Here is a 16,320-nt window from a genome sequence, read left to right as displayed (position 1 = left end):
TCTTGACTGCCCTCAGGCTTCTTTTTGGGACTTTCAGACTGCCACCTGAAAAATCAAGAATAGATGATAATCTGAAGGCCATAACAGGGTGGCAAGGTTTCTCTTCACATCTTTAAGCTGGACCCCAGGAGGCAGCAGACTTCCTGAACAGGTGTGTCCAGTCTGCATTGGGCCTTCTGTTCCCATCAGAAGAGTTTCCTATGACAATGGCCTGTCTTCTTTCTTTCTGTTTTTGACAGAAGTGTGGTCTGACTTAACCCTGGTGACACCTCCATGATGAACTCCTGCCCTTACTGCTGTCCAGCCACACTCACAGAGCCTCATCCCTGTTTCTTGGGGTACCTGGGGAGGTGGGGCAGTCAAACAGGTGATGCTCCTGCTGCACAGGACAGGAATTTATCCCTAATGCTCCCTTAACTGTGTTCAGAGAGGACAGGCAATCCTCCATATCACGTGGGCTGTTGTCTGCTGGGCCTGTCTCAGGGAAGACAAGATGAGATTCCACTAGTCTGTCCCTCTGTCTGTCTGTCTATCATACTCCCCAGTGCTCTTCAACCTGCTCACCCTCATCTCCTTCTCATTTGAAAATTAGAAATTTTATTAATGAAGTGTTCAATATTTTTCAACCAGGTACTTCAACCGGCTACCATTACAACTGTTTTGCAGCCCCACATAATTAAATGCTGATTCCCAAACAGCAGATGAGGCAGCTGTCTATACATGGGACACAAAATGCACAGAAGTGTCAAAACTTCATGAAATCTTAAAAGTTTAAAACATTTCTGTTGAAGAGATAATGAGTTTTACTGCTTCTAATGAAAAGAATGTGAAAACAGACAAAGCAGGAGACTAAGATTTAGAACATCTCATCATGTTAATCCATGGGTGGAGGCTCAGGACTACAGAATGGTGACTCACCCAACCATCATTCCCCTTGCTGAAAAGGTTTCAAGACTGGCTGCACAGCACTCATCTGGCACAGAAGGCTGTAGGTGTGGGTGTTTTGAGTACATTCAAGGATGGACTCTTGTGTGTCTGGCTGTGTGACCTAGGAGCCAAACCATTAGCACCCAAAATTGTGTCATATGACTGGAGCCAAATAGAAAAAACAGTGTGGATTTCTTCCCAGGAAGGACTTCAATACTGCTAGCCATTAGACAGTTGGATCTGTAATAAAACTGAAAATCCTCCAGCTCAATTTGTCAGTAAAGCTGATATGAGATGATGGGTCTTGTGGATACCCTGGACATCAGACCCTGCTGGGATGAGCCACCTTTGACAGATGCAGCAGGCAATCTTATTTCCATCTGTATGCCTGAATCCCAAAACATGTATCCCCATTGTCCCAGTGTTTAAATATTTGCAATCTTGTCAGATTCTGCAATTTTTGTTTGTTCTGACTGAAAGCCATTGCTTACAAGTACAATGTAAAAACTTCCTTTATTCCAAAGGATAAGTGGGTATCAAGAGCATCATAAACTGCTGGAGAGATGTGGACTCAATGAAGTCAATACTAAACTGAATATTCAGACTGATTGTGGAAAGATTTCTTACACCAAGAAATCAGGGTATGATTTGTGAATTTAATAATCTACATGCTCTCCCCTTGCTCATAAACAACCAGTGACATCATAGAGGTGATGAGGAGTGCATTAAAGGCATGGCCTTTTGCATTGACCATGCTGAATTTTGTATTGAGGGTAGGCAGAAATCCTACCCTCAATAACAGCAAGTTTGTCTGGCTATGGCTCTACTCTGGTTATAAACTTGAGTTCTCCATCACCAATAAATGTTCCATATATATATGCCGTATTATGTATCTTTGCTACTTTTCAATTATGAAAAAAATTACAAGAAAATGAAAATTAGAAACAAAAGGTTACCAGTAAAAATTCTTAACATTTCAATTCCAACTATTTGCACCATTCTGATACAATGTAGCCTTCTGTTAATGATGCATCTGTCGTTTTATTGACACCCCTAAACAGCTTTATTGTCTTTTCTAATTAAGAGACAAAGCTGATTATGTCAATCTATGAACTGACATCTGAGTGCTTTTGTTAAAATCTAAGAAGCAATGAATATGACTATTGTTATGCTAAAACAAAAAACTTGGGAATTTTTACTGGAAAACCCAAGATAGCATAATATATAATGGCTAAATTAGAACAGATTCTTCCTATTCATGCAGACGCACATGTGATTGTATTATATAATTAAATGAAGATACTGTGTGAAAAATTAATTCCCAGTAATAGAAAACATAAAGCAACAGTGATACATAATATGCCTGACTAAAATATGTGAGGAGAAATCATCAGATCATAAAATACCAAACAAATAAATGACAGACTAAGCTATCAATCCTCAAGGAAAATTAAGTTATTAAATAATCCAAAATGCTTTCATGTGAGGACATGATTTCAGCTCCATCCTATTGCTAAATTAGAGATATCTACTCAGTAGGGTCTTTTAAGACAATACTGTGGATGGGATGAAATGCTTACTGTTGTAGGTAGCAATTTGTGTTTGGATTGTCACAGGTAAGACTCTGGAACAATCTCCCACACACCAGCATGAACTGCTGGTGCAATCTGTCCTACTTAAAAAGGCCAGGGAGAAAACAGCAATAGGGAAATCCCACAGAGTCAGATGATCTTCAATATTTTGAGATGTTAGCAGTTTCCAGACTCAAAGATAACACAAAACAGTTTTCCCCTCAGATTTGATCAAAGGCAGCAGACAGAGGTTATGTGTCACTTCTGGCAGCACTAGACCTTCAAGACCACTACTGGTGCTGAGCTCCTGGCAGGAAAGCACGCTTTCAAGGAACTCAACTGATTCCATGTTTGCAGTTCCTGCTGATGGTACTGGGTGTCCTCAGGACAGAGCTTAAAGTACTGCAGTCTGACACAGCTCTCCTGGCATCAACTGAGCTATGAGAATTTACACCCTAAGATTTAGTCTTCAGCTGCTGACTGTGTCAGCCAGTGTTGACATACATCCAACCAACACATACATCTTTCCTCTTTTTCTTTAAAAATTTCTGCTCTAAATTATCAGAAAAAGCCAAGACATTATAAGCTATCATATAAATGGCATTAAATATAGTCACAGCTTCTTTGCCTTCCTCACATGCACAGCACACTTGTGGTTGCAAACAACCATTCTTCTACCATTTGCTCATGAAGGAATCATATACTTTTGTCTCAGATAAACTACAGGCAGCAAATGGAATGTCTGTGACCTTCTACTTCAACCTTCAGGGAAGTTTAGTCCATGGGGGAAAGTAGCTCCTCACACTATTGCTAAAGTAGATCTGCAAGTACAAACTGTAATTTTTGCACTAATATTTATGTGCAGGTTAAAAATATGTCTCTGGATAACTTATGGAGATGCCCACTACTTATAAGACCAATGGTCTTGGCTCAGTACTTCAAAACATCACTCTACTTCTGTTGCACATCATGAAATATCCAGTTGACTGAAAGCAAATTTTTGGGAATGCTTTTAAGAAATTATTAAAAGGAATAATAATCTTTCCTCTGCTGCAGGATCTCCTCTAACCGTCCATTCAATAACCTGCTGTGACTAATCAGTTTAGTAAATTTCCATTTTGACTTCCCACTAGAAAGGCTGGGCTGTTCACTGTTTACTGAGAGAAAGGGAAGGTTTCAGCCCTTTGGCTTGAAAAGGTCTTCTTTTAAGAACTTCATGGTCTTCTTTTCTAAGCCACAAACATTTTTCTCACACTGAAGCAGCAAGATTGAGATATTTACATAAGAGTTTGGAAACAAACTACACTCTTACCTGCAGCTTCCATCACATATAGCATCATTCAGAGGTGACTGATAACAGCATCAAATAATCCCAGTAGAAAATGCAAATATCTGGAGTTAGGATTATTGATTTTTCTTAATATTATTTAGAATTTTGTTCTTAATATTATTTAGAATTTTCATCTCAAAATAAAAAAAAAGGGAAGTAAGCAAATTGAATCACAGCCTTGTGTTTTTTCTCACAAATTGGGGAATATTTTTAGTTTATAAGAGCAGGTAAATAAAAACCAAATTAAAATAATGAGCTGGACTCAATGGTATAAATCCACATAGCAGTATTAACTTAAATACTGCTATTACTAGGCTGGGTAGTACTTGATAGAGATAATATCTCATTAACACTGACACACTAACAAAACTGACCATGGTGGTCACAGAATAGGAACACCTGCACACGTGTAGGATTTACAAACCACTCATTAACAGATGGGATTCCTGGGAAAAGCGACTTTGTAAAAACCGAAAAACTCTCAAACAATGCCTTTGAAAATCAGATTAATAAAACCAAACCCTACCACTGCACCTGGCCATGACCCAAGCACAGAATTCTTGCTGCCTATGCTGGGATCAGTTCTGACCACAGCCAGGCACTGGACCTCTGCCAGCCACAGCAAAGCACAGGTCTTCCAGCAGCACTGGCATCACAGCCACTTCCGTGCTTTTCCCTTTCTTGTCCCCTGACTCCCCCTCACCCCCTCCCAACAGCTCCTCTGGATGGGCCAGGGGACATGGCCAAAGGAAGGGAAGTGCAGCCAAGACTCTGCTATGCCCCAGCAACCCCTCTCTGCTGTTGCAGGGTCACTGGCAGCCAGAATGATTTAGAGCAGCCTTCAGGCTATTCTAACTTACAGTGAGGGACTTGACTGACTCATTGCTGCTCCAGGACTGTGGGAACATAAAGCTACCTTAAAGCCATTTCAGTCATCCCTGCTTCTGAGCTGTGCTATTTCATCCTTGCCTGTGACTGAAAAAAAACCTGAGAGCGCGGGTTGTTTACACATCTTGCAGCTGCAGCAAGGGGTGGTTTCCTTTGCCTTTCTTCTGCCTTTATTTGTTGGGGTTTTTTTTTGTGTCTCTTTTTGGCTTTAGAGATAGCTCTGGTAGTGTTCACAGCCCTGCACTCCATCTGAGATGGTGATTTATGGCAATCTCTGCTCTATTGATTGGTCTTCCAAAGCTGAGGCTCCCGTCAGCTGCAAGGCTGTGGGAAGGCATGCTGTGCTGGAGTTTGCTGTCTGCAACCAGGACAAGCAACATTCTTGTGGTTCCCATGCATGCCATGCTCATCAAGAATAATTTTGTAATTTAGCATATTAATTTTTAATCAAATGTGAGTGACAAGCTCAGATGAAGAGAAATGAACTGTTTCATTTCACTGCTTATCAGCTTTGCTTACATTTTAACTCTGATGGTACTTTGGATTAAATTTCTGCATCAATAATCTGTTTTGTTAGGCACAGAAAACATCAAACTACATTTATTCTACTAATTCCTGTAGTATTCATGCACTTATATATACCTTCCATACTCTTTTCCTTTTTATATTTGCCATTTTAATTTAATGCTCTTCATTGCACATTTTTTACACTTACCCTCTTTGTCCTTTTCTTCTATAATACCTTTATTAAATTAAATCTTTTTATAAAAAAGTACTTCCATTTTTTAATATTATTGCTTCTTCTCTATCACTATCTAGATTTAACATTTCATTGAGCAGACAGTTTTAATTTTACATTTCTCCAACTGTTCTTTCATTAGACTATTTCTTAACTCTTTCACTTTATTTTTCTCATCGGTAATTTGCTTTTACCCTGCCTAATGGACTTGTCTCTTTTGTAATTTTCTTTTATTCCCTGTTACTCTCCTTGTGACTTCTCTTTGTTGCTCAGTGCTGACAAGTGTTCTTCCCCATCCCCTGTGAATGACAGTGACAGCATTTGAGTGGTAGCTGGCAGATTTAGGAACATTAAGTATCTGTCTGAAAAGATTTTATTTGGTTTTATTTTTATTTTGACTGTAAAATCAAACCTCTTGAATCCTAGAGCACCAGGGGGCATTGTTTCATTTAGAAAATAAAAATTGTCGTGATAGCTATTAACTTCCCAACAAGTCCACTGCTATACCAAACAGAGCCAAAGGGGAAAAAAATTGGAGCTATTAAGGCAAATGCAGCAACCAAGGAGGGTTACAGGTCAAATGTTTTAGAACTTAAAAACAGTTATTATTCTGGAAAGCTGCTCTACAGTGAATCAGAAGTGTACCCTGACCCCAACGCCTGTATGCCTCAGTGTAACTATAGCATCAAGGAGGAAATAAGGAACTGGGAGTTACAGTGACAGCTCCTGAGAAGAAACATGAATTTAACCAACAGTGGAAAATATTGACTGAAGTATCTAGAAGAGCAGGCAGTGACAGCCAAGGGAAATTACATATAAACGTAAAGAAACTGCCTGAACTGCCATTAAAATGAATGGAAATGTAAAGCAACAGGAAAGTGGAATGTCCCACAGGTCCAGTGGCTACATTTTAGTGAAATAATTAATAGGCTGCATTTCATAATGAATTGCAGGGTAATAACAAACATAAGTGCAGCTTCACAGCTGACTAAACTCACAATAGCAACAGGCAACTCTATTACCACTACTGAAACAATCCTGTTTGCCAAAGAAAAAGAGAAAAACAAGGCAGCAAAACTCTCTATAATTATGAAGGAAATCATCTATGTAACAACTTAACTAATGCCCAGAAGCTGAATGACTCACAGCATTAAGAAAATTAGAAAGGGTGCTCAGTAGTATTATATAATTCAGGACACGTACATTAGAATACCGTGGTCTTACCAAGCCAGCAACAAATTTAAGCACTATGCAATACAGGGCTCCAAACCCTGCAGATCACAAGCAAATGCTTAATTCAAACCACACTGCAGAATTGAATGTAGCCATATACAGATAATGGATCTGCATGTTCAAAGATGGATGATGTTTTTTTTGTTTGTTTTTTTGATTGGGCGGGGGGGGGGGTTGTTTGTTTGTGGCATTTTGTTTTGTTTTGTTTTGTTTTGGGGGGGAGTTGTTGTTTGTTTTAGTTTTATCTTCATGTGATTTGATGCTTGTACAGCTTCAAGAGCTGTTGCTCTGTGTTTATAAGGAAAATGAAATGAAAGGCAGCTCCCTCTGAATTACCTGCTGCAGGTGATGACCTGATGGAACTGATGGACAGCACTGTCTGAAACACAAACTCTGCTCACACTGCCATGTCTTGCTACAGCTCTGTTAGCTCAAGTCATCTTGACTCAAGCCCAGGGCCAGGCCTCATACAAACCAGAAATATGAACTAAGAACAAGCCTGATGTCATTTATCTAACCCACTAATTTCCAAATAAGTAAATTTGGGTAAAAAAAGGATCCCTTTTTTAGTTTGGGCCCCATTCATACCAAGAAGAATCACAGGTGTCCTTGAGCAATACCTGCTGAAACCCACAGGAGCTCCTGCAAGTTTGTATTTTTCCTAGATGGAGGAAGAGCCCAGGAGATACTGTGCATGCTCCAAGGTGAAGTCAGCTGGAAGGCAGCAGAAATCAGATACCAAGTTCAAACTTGTACAGCAAAGTTTTTACAGAGCAACTACTTCATAAATCTCCACTCCTTTATGTTGTCTTCAGCTTCTGAGCCCCTGCTGCTCTGCATCCCAACAATAGGGCAGCACCTGGCACATTGAGCTGCTCCTCTGAACAGCATCTTGATTCTCCATAGAAATGAGAATCACACATCAGACACCTCATGGTAGAGACTTCTAAAGATTAGAGAAATATATGTCTATGTATATATAAAGACAAATAAAACAACAACCAACATATCAAGCACAGAAACTTCCTTTTATCCCCTATATGTCATGATTTCAAGTTTTCTCCACTACTTGTAACAGATATATTGTTTCTTTATTTTTACTAATACAGCTCATGCTGACCTGTCTCCTTTATAATTAACAAACAACAAACCATACATTCATATTACAAATAACACATTATTACACACACCTATACTAAGCTAATTCAATTCCTGTCATTTTCCTTACTATCAGTGCTGTATTTTACCTACTTGTACATTATAATTTTACTGTAGGCAACTCACATGACTTTAAATGCTCATTTTCTTGTTACATTATAAGCAACCTGTTGATGTCTAATTGAATACCAGATAAGTAATTTAATCTTGAGCTTCTACTGCCATCTGTAATATTAGGAAAATATTGTATGTAAATCATAACCATATACCCAATTGGTTAAGAGTTTACAGTCCTTCAAGAAAACATTCAGCACAACAGCTTGCACTAACTCTGTATTATTTTCCATATATACTGTCAACAATATATTTTATTTATTTTCTTGTACATTAGCATTTTAAAAATAAGTGTTTATGTTTATTGGTTCCTTCATTAAGATTTGTTTTGTAAATAATATGGCTAAGTTTGAAAAACAACATTTAAAATTAACAAAACTCCCTGCTCAGCCAATGCTTACCTGTGGAGCTAATGTATTCAAAACACAGGTTAAAGCTCAAAAGCAGCATCATAAATCCATTATGTAGATACAAATCCACATGTGAAACTAGGAAGCCTTTGGAAGCATTTTATATGCAAAGTCTTAGAATACATTTAGGATAAGTCTTAAAATTTCTCTTGGAAACAACCTTTTAGGATATTTAGGAAAAGATCTTCTGTGAACAGATCTGTATTTTCAAGAACTGCTCTGAAATCTCAACCTAGGCAACTCTCAAGGGTTGCAGTTCTGTTACATCTGCCATGTCCTACACTGCAATGATGAAGAGAATGTTATTGTTCATTTCAATTTAATGTGTGGATAATACTGTCCCTAGGCACCAAATTTCTACCAAGGAGGTTAGATTATTGCAATATCCACATAATTAATTGCATTATCAATTTTCTTACTTTTTAAACATTTGCTTTTGGTTAGAGAAGATTATTGCACTGCTTCTAAAAATGTCTTTACAATTAATTATCTTTCACTGCAGCAAGCAACAAGGAAATGGATATTAATCATATAAGACTTCCTCAAATTGCTGGGATTATCTCATTTTTAATTACAGGTAGCATAAACAGTTTGTGCAGGAAATGTGGCAAAATATCTATAGCTTTTGTAATATGCTTTCTTGCACCAAAATCAGTCTGCTTTCTTATTTACATAAAATATTCCTGTCTGCCTTGGAAAGGCTCTTCAGCCTTCAATAGTATCTGTGGGAAGTTTCACCATGGAAAACAAATATCAGCCATCAGTTCAAATCTGCCTTGCAGCCAGTGAGTCAGGGATGTCTTCCTAGGGGGCTTTAAACCAGTTGTGCTCCCAGACAACACAGAACAATGCCAGCATCTCATTTTCAACATGACATTGACACATTAAAGGCCCATGATCCTTAATTAGAAGCACTTCTTGACTCAAAAATGGAGCTGATAATCCCACTAAAATGTTTTCTAACCACCCTGTCCACCATCCTTGGTCCAGCTTGCACTGGCTTTCTCCACAGTGTGCCTGCAACACCCTGTGCTCAGCTAGTGGGTCCCATCTCCACTGTGTGAGAGATGCCACAGCAGACATTCCCATCCAGACAACTGGGATCAGCTGCCTGAGACAAGCTCCTGGAGAGGGAAGAAGGTAAAAGGAGACAGACAAGGGAGAACAGGATCAAGAATAAAACAAAGAGGAATGTTGAGCTGAAAAAGAAAGGAATAGATTTAGAAATCACCTAAACACCTTGGAAGACAGAAAACAAGAATAAGAAAAATGTTGAATTCCAGTGAACAAGGCAGCAGTATTTTAACCAAATTGGTCCAGACCTCATAGATTTTAAAGAGCTGGCCTTTAACTAGAGCCTGGCAGGGTGCCTGTGGAAACTTATGCAGAAATTAAGTTTGAGGTGTTAACCACGCAGCAAAATCCATCAATGGAAAGTTTAAAATTATAAAAATACTGCTCAGAGACCAGAAAACCTGAGTGTCTGATTCACAGAAACTGCAAAAAGCAAAAGGCATGTGCTTGTGCATACTTCTCCTGCCATGCACTCCCTGGCACACACCTGCTGCTGTCCCCAGTGTCAACAGGAAATCCAGCTACAGGAGCTGTCAGTCTCAACTTGACTACTCTTTTCTTTAAACACAAAAAGAAACATGAAATATTAACAAAACACATTTCTGATCTCGGGAGTGGAGCAAGGAAGCCAGAAGCAGACACAAGAGAATAGAGTCTTCATTTTTATGTACTCCCAGACCAAAAGATTGCTTGTTCTATATTAACACATTGCTTAAAATCTACTTGTGAAAGAAAAACAGTAGATAAAAAAGCACAAGCTAATATAAGCTTTTTGGTAATTATTGAAGCAGAGGTCTCATCTTGCAGCCATGGTGCTGAAACTATACTGCTTTCATGTGTGTGCTTACTGCACTGCTCACAATATGATTATTTATATAAACTTATTCCTACCTAGCTTTTTACTTAATCTGTTCAAGTTTTGACTGAAGTTTTAAACCTATTTGAGCTTTACACAAGGAATTAGATTTACTCAATTCCTCTCTTTCTTTCAGGTTTTTGTGTTCTTGGACAGCTTCTGTGCAATTACTTGTTCATCTTAAAGCTAATTGTGGATTATATAAAGGTTCAATTAGCACTAACACTTGTCCTTCCACTGCTCAAACCTTCACCACCTCCAGGAATGACTCTCCAGAACTCACCTCAGAAGGTGGTTTCAGAGCAAGGTTTCTCTTCTGCAAACCTGCATTATTTTTCTCAGAAAATGCCTATGTCTCTCTCAGCACAGGATGAACCTTATGATTCTTGCAGGTGACACCATCTGCAGCTGTTCTAAAAAAGTTTATGAGGCAGAATTCCCACTGAACATCTTTGCTTTCTCATGTCATCTCCTTCAGCTATTTCCTGAGTCAAATCCTGTATGTAAACCTTGTTTTCACTAAATCAGATCTCCAACAATGAGCTGTTCTTTGAGCAGACAAAGAGAAGAGATAAAATATTGCTGCAAAGGAAAGGAGAGCTATAGGAGGAAGGATGATGGGCACTGAGCAATGCACAGTTAAAAGCAGTAAGGCACATGAAAAGGAATATGGCTCATACTTTCAAATGAACTTAAAAGATTACACAGAAAGAGAAACTGCAAAGAAAGCATCTTGACGTGAAGTATGAGATAGTATGAGAACTGTAGGATTGTGCAATGGATTAATTTCACAAAGCTCCTCTAACAAAAAGCAAGATCCTGGTCAGAATTACTCTGAAGTATCTATCCAAAACAGTTTGTACACTATTAAATGTGCTAGCTGGAATTTAAATTCAAAGCCTACATCTCTTTCACAGTTACTATGGAAGCGCCTACCCTGTGTATATTTCAGATCTACAGTCTTAGACTTGGCCTTCTTTGCATATTAGATTATAACAAAATGTTGTCACTTCTCCCCAAAAATATCTCTCAAGACTGTCCTTTCCCTTCTTTCATACAGCAAGAAATCTCAAGTGGCCATGTAATCTTGCCCCTCACAGCAACTGGACATGGTTTACTAGGAGGTGCCTCTTCATTCTGAGCACCCCTGAGATGGGGTGTTCTGGTGGGGAAGGCCATACCTGCTTTTTGGATTTCTTCTCTCCTCTGTGCTGGGTGCAAACATAGCTTCTACACTAAGATTTTTTATGACTTTCCTGTATTCTTGGGAAAAACAGTTTTCATCTAAAGCTCCAATCAGCCAGCAGTACCACCTGTCACTGCTCAGGTGTCCCTTCCCTGCTACACTACCAGCAGCTGAGAGGAGACTGCTCCATGCTCCCAAGGCCCAGGGTGGCTACACCTCAGAGAACAGTGGGGATGTAGCCCCCCCACTTGTGCCACTCAATATATTTCATTTTATAAAGCTAGACAGAACCCAGCTAAGATCAGTCTGCTGCTGATCTCTATATATGTTTATATTCTTGGCTGACAATGGTCAAAAATGTTAGTCACCTATTGGCTGTCATTAGCCAAGGCTAATGGATTTTCAGCTCAGTTCTATTTAACAGATGGATATAAATCCATAAACTCCACAGAATGGAGGTGACTGTTCATGGCAGATGTACAGGACTATGTCCTTTATGTGCACATTTAATAAGGTTCTCAAGAAGAGACCTCCCTCTGCTGAACATAAGTAGGTGATAACTGGTACCAAGCTGTAATTCTGTGGAGTAACAAAGGACTCTGGGACTGTTTGCATCATTTGCCACAAACTCTGGAGATGCATAAATAAAAAATTAATTTCACATACCCATACACCATACCATTCACTTTACAACTGTGTCCCAGGGTTACACACCAAACAAAGTGTCCTTGCTGAGGATAGGACCATACAATTCCATAAGACCTGTAACCTAAGATCTTTTCCATTAGGGTACAAACCAGACCTCTGTGGTATTCATAAATATGATCATTCTAATGTTGTCAAGGACTACTAAATTATTTTTTTAAAGCAAAAGACCAGGGTAAAGAGAATTTATTTTCTTGTCTAGAAAATAACAAGAAATTCCTAATTGCTTGGAAAGAGTAATTCACTGGAAGTTTAGTAAAAGGAAACATGGAAGCTATGATATTTCCATATCCTCAATGGTTAGTTATAGGAGAAATATCTAAACACATGAGAACATATATAAACCTTTATGAAATAGGTAGCTCTTTGTAGAAGTTCACAGGACATAGTAAAAGGAGTTAGATAACATGCTACTCAAAATAGACCAGAGCTAAATATGCCGGCTCTGCTCACTTTCCAAACTTTTTTTTTTAAATGCTGACCAAGCTCAGCTGGGCAAGACCTGCTTAGTGCAGTCATTTTCACATTCCCACTGAACATATCAGCTCTGACAATATTTTTTTTTTTTTTAATCTCAACAGCAGAAAGTAATACATAATTCCCTCTAACTCAGCCAAAAAAAAAAAAAAAAATCAAATTTAAGAAACTAAAAATGCAGATACAGTATTATATGAAATTACACCAAATTTTACAATGGTCTGATTTTCCTGATATTTTTATCTTAACACATCAAGGGTGATAGAAGCTTCTTTTTGCTGTCAAAGTGATCAAAGAGAGGTTGAGAAAGAATCTATAAACAGATGCTGCCCAGTGACAAACCTTAAAGAACAAGACTGTGGGGCCAGATGTTTGAGTGACCTTCGGACTACAGAACATGTTGGCATGGTGTTGATTTAGATAGCTGTTGGCAGGGGCTTTCGATCCAGCAGCTGAAAAAAAAAATCTAAATTATGGAAATATTTTTTCTCATCTTTCCCCTAACTATAAAAACTGAAACTACTGGTCAGTGGGGCTGATGGCTGTCAAAGAAGTTGAATTCACCACACAACCCTGCCAGTAGGTATCACATCAAAAAGGAGTTAGCTGAATGAACAAGAACATCTTCAGGCTGTGCCATTTTGCATCCCCCTCAACTTTCAACAGCTGTTTCTTGAGTGAATACAGATGCAGAATAATTATACAAAATGTTTTACATTTTCAATATACTACATCATGTAAATATGTAATCTGTGATTACTTATGGGTGATGTAATATAAACCAAGATCAAGAAAGGGTTTGGGATGTGGAATAGGAAATAGAATAATTAATCAATAATGGTAATTTTCCTAAATTATGTTCTTCATCCCTGCTGTATTTGTAGAATTAAAATGATATTACAAAAAACCCCCCAAAAAACCCAACAAAGCCCTAACAACAAATGCAGAGACAATTGATCACATACATGTTGTTTTCATCAAATACTAGAAAACCCTGGAAATATTATTACATGTAACTTTAGCTGTGCTGCAATTTTCTGGATCTGTCTCAGCCAGTGCTTCTCTTTTTAAATCCGATTGCAGAAATTAGTCATGTACCAGGAAATACAAAAGGAAAAGAGAAAGTCATAAATCCAAAATTCCAGCAGATACTCAAGTCTGAGCCACTGCACATTACTAGAACAAATGGAGAAAGCAGAAAAAGTCTTGCTTTGTAGCATTAAATGTGATTGAAGACTGTACAGTTCTTCTTACGCTTTTAGACGTTTTGTCACTTTACCTGGAGAAATATACACTGCTTATTCTGAATTGCTGCTGATGTCCAGCACTTGTCAAAACCGCTATCTGTCAAGCACTTCACAAAGTGTTGCAAAATGACAGATCAGGATGTCTGAATAGATGGAGCCCCAGGAAAAACAGAACAGATAGAAAATTCATGACTCTAAACTACATCAAAGCGACTTCTGTCAACATCATGTCAAAAGAAGGAAAAAAAGAACTGTTCATTTTAGAGGGTTTTTTTCATTATATAAACACTTTTTTCACGTATGAGCTAAGTGTAAGGAAAAATTAACTTGGTGTACAGTATGATCATTTGAATGTGCCAAAAATACTCTTTAAATAATCCAGGAATAAGGAAACTTCTAACAGTAGATACTGTCTGGCAGTTAAAACCAATGACATCCAAAAGAAATGCATGAAGAATCTATCAGCTTAAAATAGGACAAACCATCTGGCTCCAAAGAAATAAAAGTATTCTGCTGTGCATGTTTGTTGGGTTCACAGAATCCTACAACTGGATTAATTTTGTATTTCCTCTCCAATCAGTTTTGATCATCTCTACTTAGTCTGTCAATTGCACAACCCTAATTCACTGTTACATTGCAGGCAGCAGATTTAGTAATATCAAGACAATACTGTAATTTAAAAAAAGGAGTACTATCAGCATAATCAGACCTTCCATTACAGAGAAATATTTTAGAGTTCCTCAAAGGTTCCAGAAAATAAGCAGGTTATGATACATGACTATATACATTCAAATATACATAATCAAATTTTGAGAAAGAATCACACACAGAATAGCATGAGTAGTGCAGAGGTAGAGATGCTTTCTGTGTCACATACCTTTCACCACAGGCCCCTGCCATCAGTACTAAATTCAATGAAGTTTACTGATGCTGTATTGACCTCTAGAAATCAAGAGGTTAAATGACCCTGTACAATGGGCTTGGTGGCTTTTAGAACATTGGGAAATACAAAGCACACACACTCATCAACTTGGAAAATGGAAAGCAGCACTTTGTGCATGATCAAGTGAGCATTAGCAAAGCACAGAACTTGCAGCAAGTTTGGAACTCTGCACTGTCCGCAGTTACTGTCTCGGTGTCATCTTTGCTTGTGGTCTCTGGCTTGTGGAATTGCATGGAATGGGATGGGTTGGAAGTGACCTTCCAATGGCTGGCTGATCCAAGCCCCCATCCCAGACAGGGACTTTATTCTTCCATTCACTTTTTCAAAGGGCCTATGAAGCTGCTGCTGGCTCTGACAGGAGTGACAGCTGATCCAGAAACTGGCACTTGCTCACTGCTGCAAACATGCTCCAATTTCTTTGGAGAAGATGCCCATTAACCACTGGCCAGCAAAGTTTCTCTAGCTTCAAAACATTAGCAAGATATAAATGAGCATGAAGAGGAACAGCACCTTCTGGTTCAGAAAGGTGCTTTAGGACATCCTGTTGAATGTGTACATGGCTGGGAATTGCAATCTATTAACACCGGAGTACAGTGGAAGGCACGTCTGCTGCTTACTGTATGCAGAACTCAATATATCTTGCTTCCTACTTACAAAAAGATGTTTATTACCTGTAACTGTACAGAGGTGTGTGCTTCACAGCAGCAGTGATTGGTAATAAGCCTCCTTTTCTCATTTACATTGATAGCAAGCATTAGTGAAGATATATGCATTTCATTTCATGGTTCAGAAAGAACAAAGTATATGTATATGTGATAGCAGTGGGTGGTTAATGAAATGGTCTGACAAACATAAGCTAATACATAATCATACCAGAATGTGGACTGGAACACCTGTTCCTGCTTCACAGGCTTACAATTCTTAAAGAAAAGTTACTATTCTCAAGAACTGAAACCACTACTATTTAGACATCAATATGCTCCGAGGAAATTTTAGTCATTTTTTTGCAAACACTAAAGGGGGGAATTTTAATGATATCAAATCTCTTTTGCTTGTGTCCTAAGAGTAATGAAAACTTCACACATGCATGAAGCTCCAGTAATTATTTTAAACTGCCTTCTGTTGTCCCCCTGAGGAACACGGTGGTATTTGTTTGATGCAGTTTAATTAGTGTCAGGGTAATTAATGCTATGCTATCTACATGAGATCAAACCCCTTTCTTTGTAACACTCTGGTAACTAAGAACTAAGAAAAGGAAGTGGTTTGAAAATGTGGAAGCTTGGTAGGCTAGATTCAGAAACAAATCGAATTGCTCAAATCTGCATTTACGTACCCAAAATATTAAACACATCCAGTCAAGTCAGAACCTACAAGTGTGAGATTGGGATCATAATGCATTAGAACGGTGCTGCAAGACAGGAGACCCACAGCTACCCATGTAAGTGAAATGCTTTTTCTATGG

General features: G+C 38.5%; 1 protein-coding gene across 5 annotated transcripts in view; it reads right to left on the bottom strand.

Annotated features, from left to right (window-relative positions):
- The window catches only part of LOC130248976 (cytochrome P450 7B1), a 124,949-nt gene that overhangs the window by 33,672 nt on the left and 74,957 nt on the right, over nt 1–16,320 (bottom strand). Inside the window, exon 1 of one of the 5 annotated variants that reach the window (XM_056483212.1) lies at nt 13,011–13,100. The exons of the other annotated variants lie outside the window; for them this stretch is intronic. Coding sequence (XP_056339187.1) covers nt 13,011–13,075 — 65 coding nt within the window. The 5' untranslated portion in view covers nt 13,076–13,100. Of the gene's footprint in view, nt 1–13,010; nt 13,101–16,320 lie in introns of those variants that run through there. 5 annotated transcript variants of the gene reach the window in all.

Source organism: Oenanthe melanoleuca, chromosome 2 (assembly GCF_029582105.1).
Source record: "Oenanthe melanoleuca isolate GR-GAL-2019-014 chromosome 2, OMel1.0, whole genome shotgun sequence".
NCBI classification, from domain to species: Eukaryota; Metazoa; Chordata; class Aves; order Passeriformes; family Muscicapidae; genus Oenanthe; species Oenanthe melanoleuca.
The sequence above is the reverse complement of the archived record's forward strand: the minus strand, read 5'-3'. Positions and strand labels throughout refer to the sequence as shown.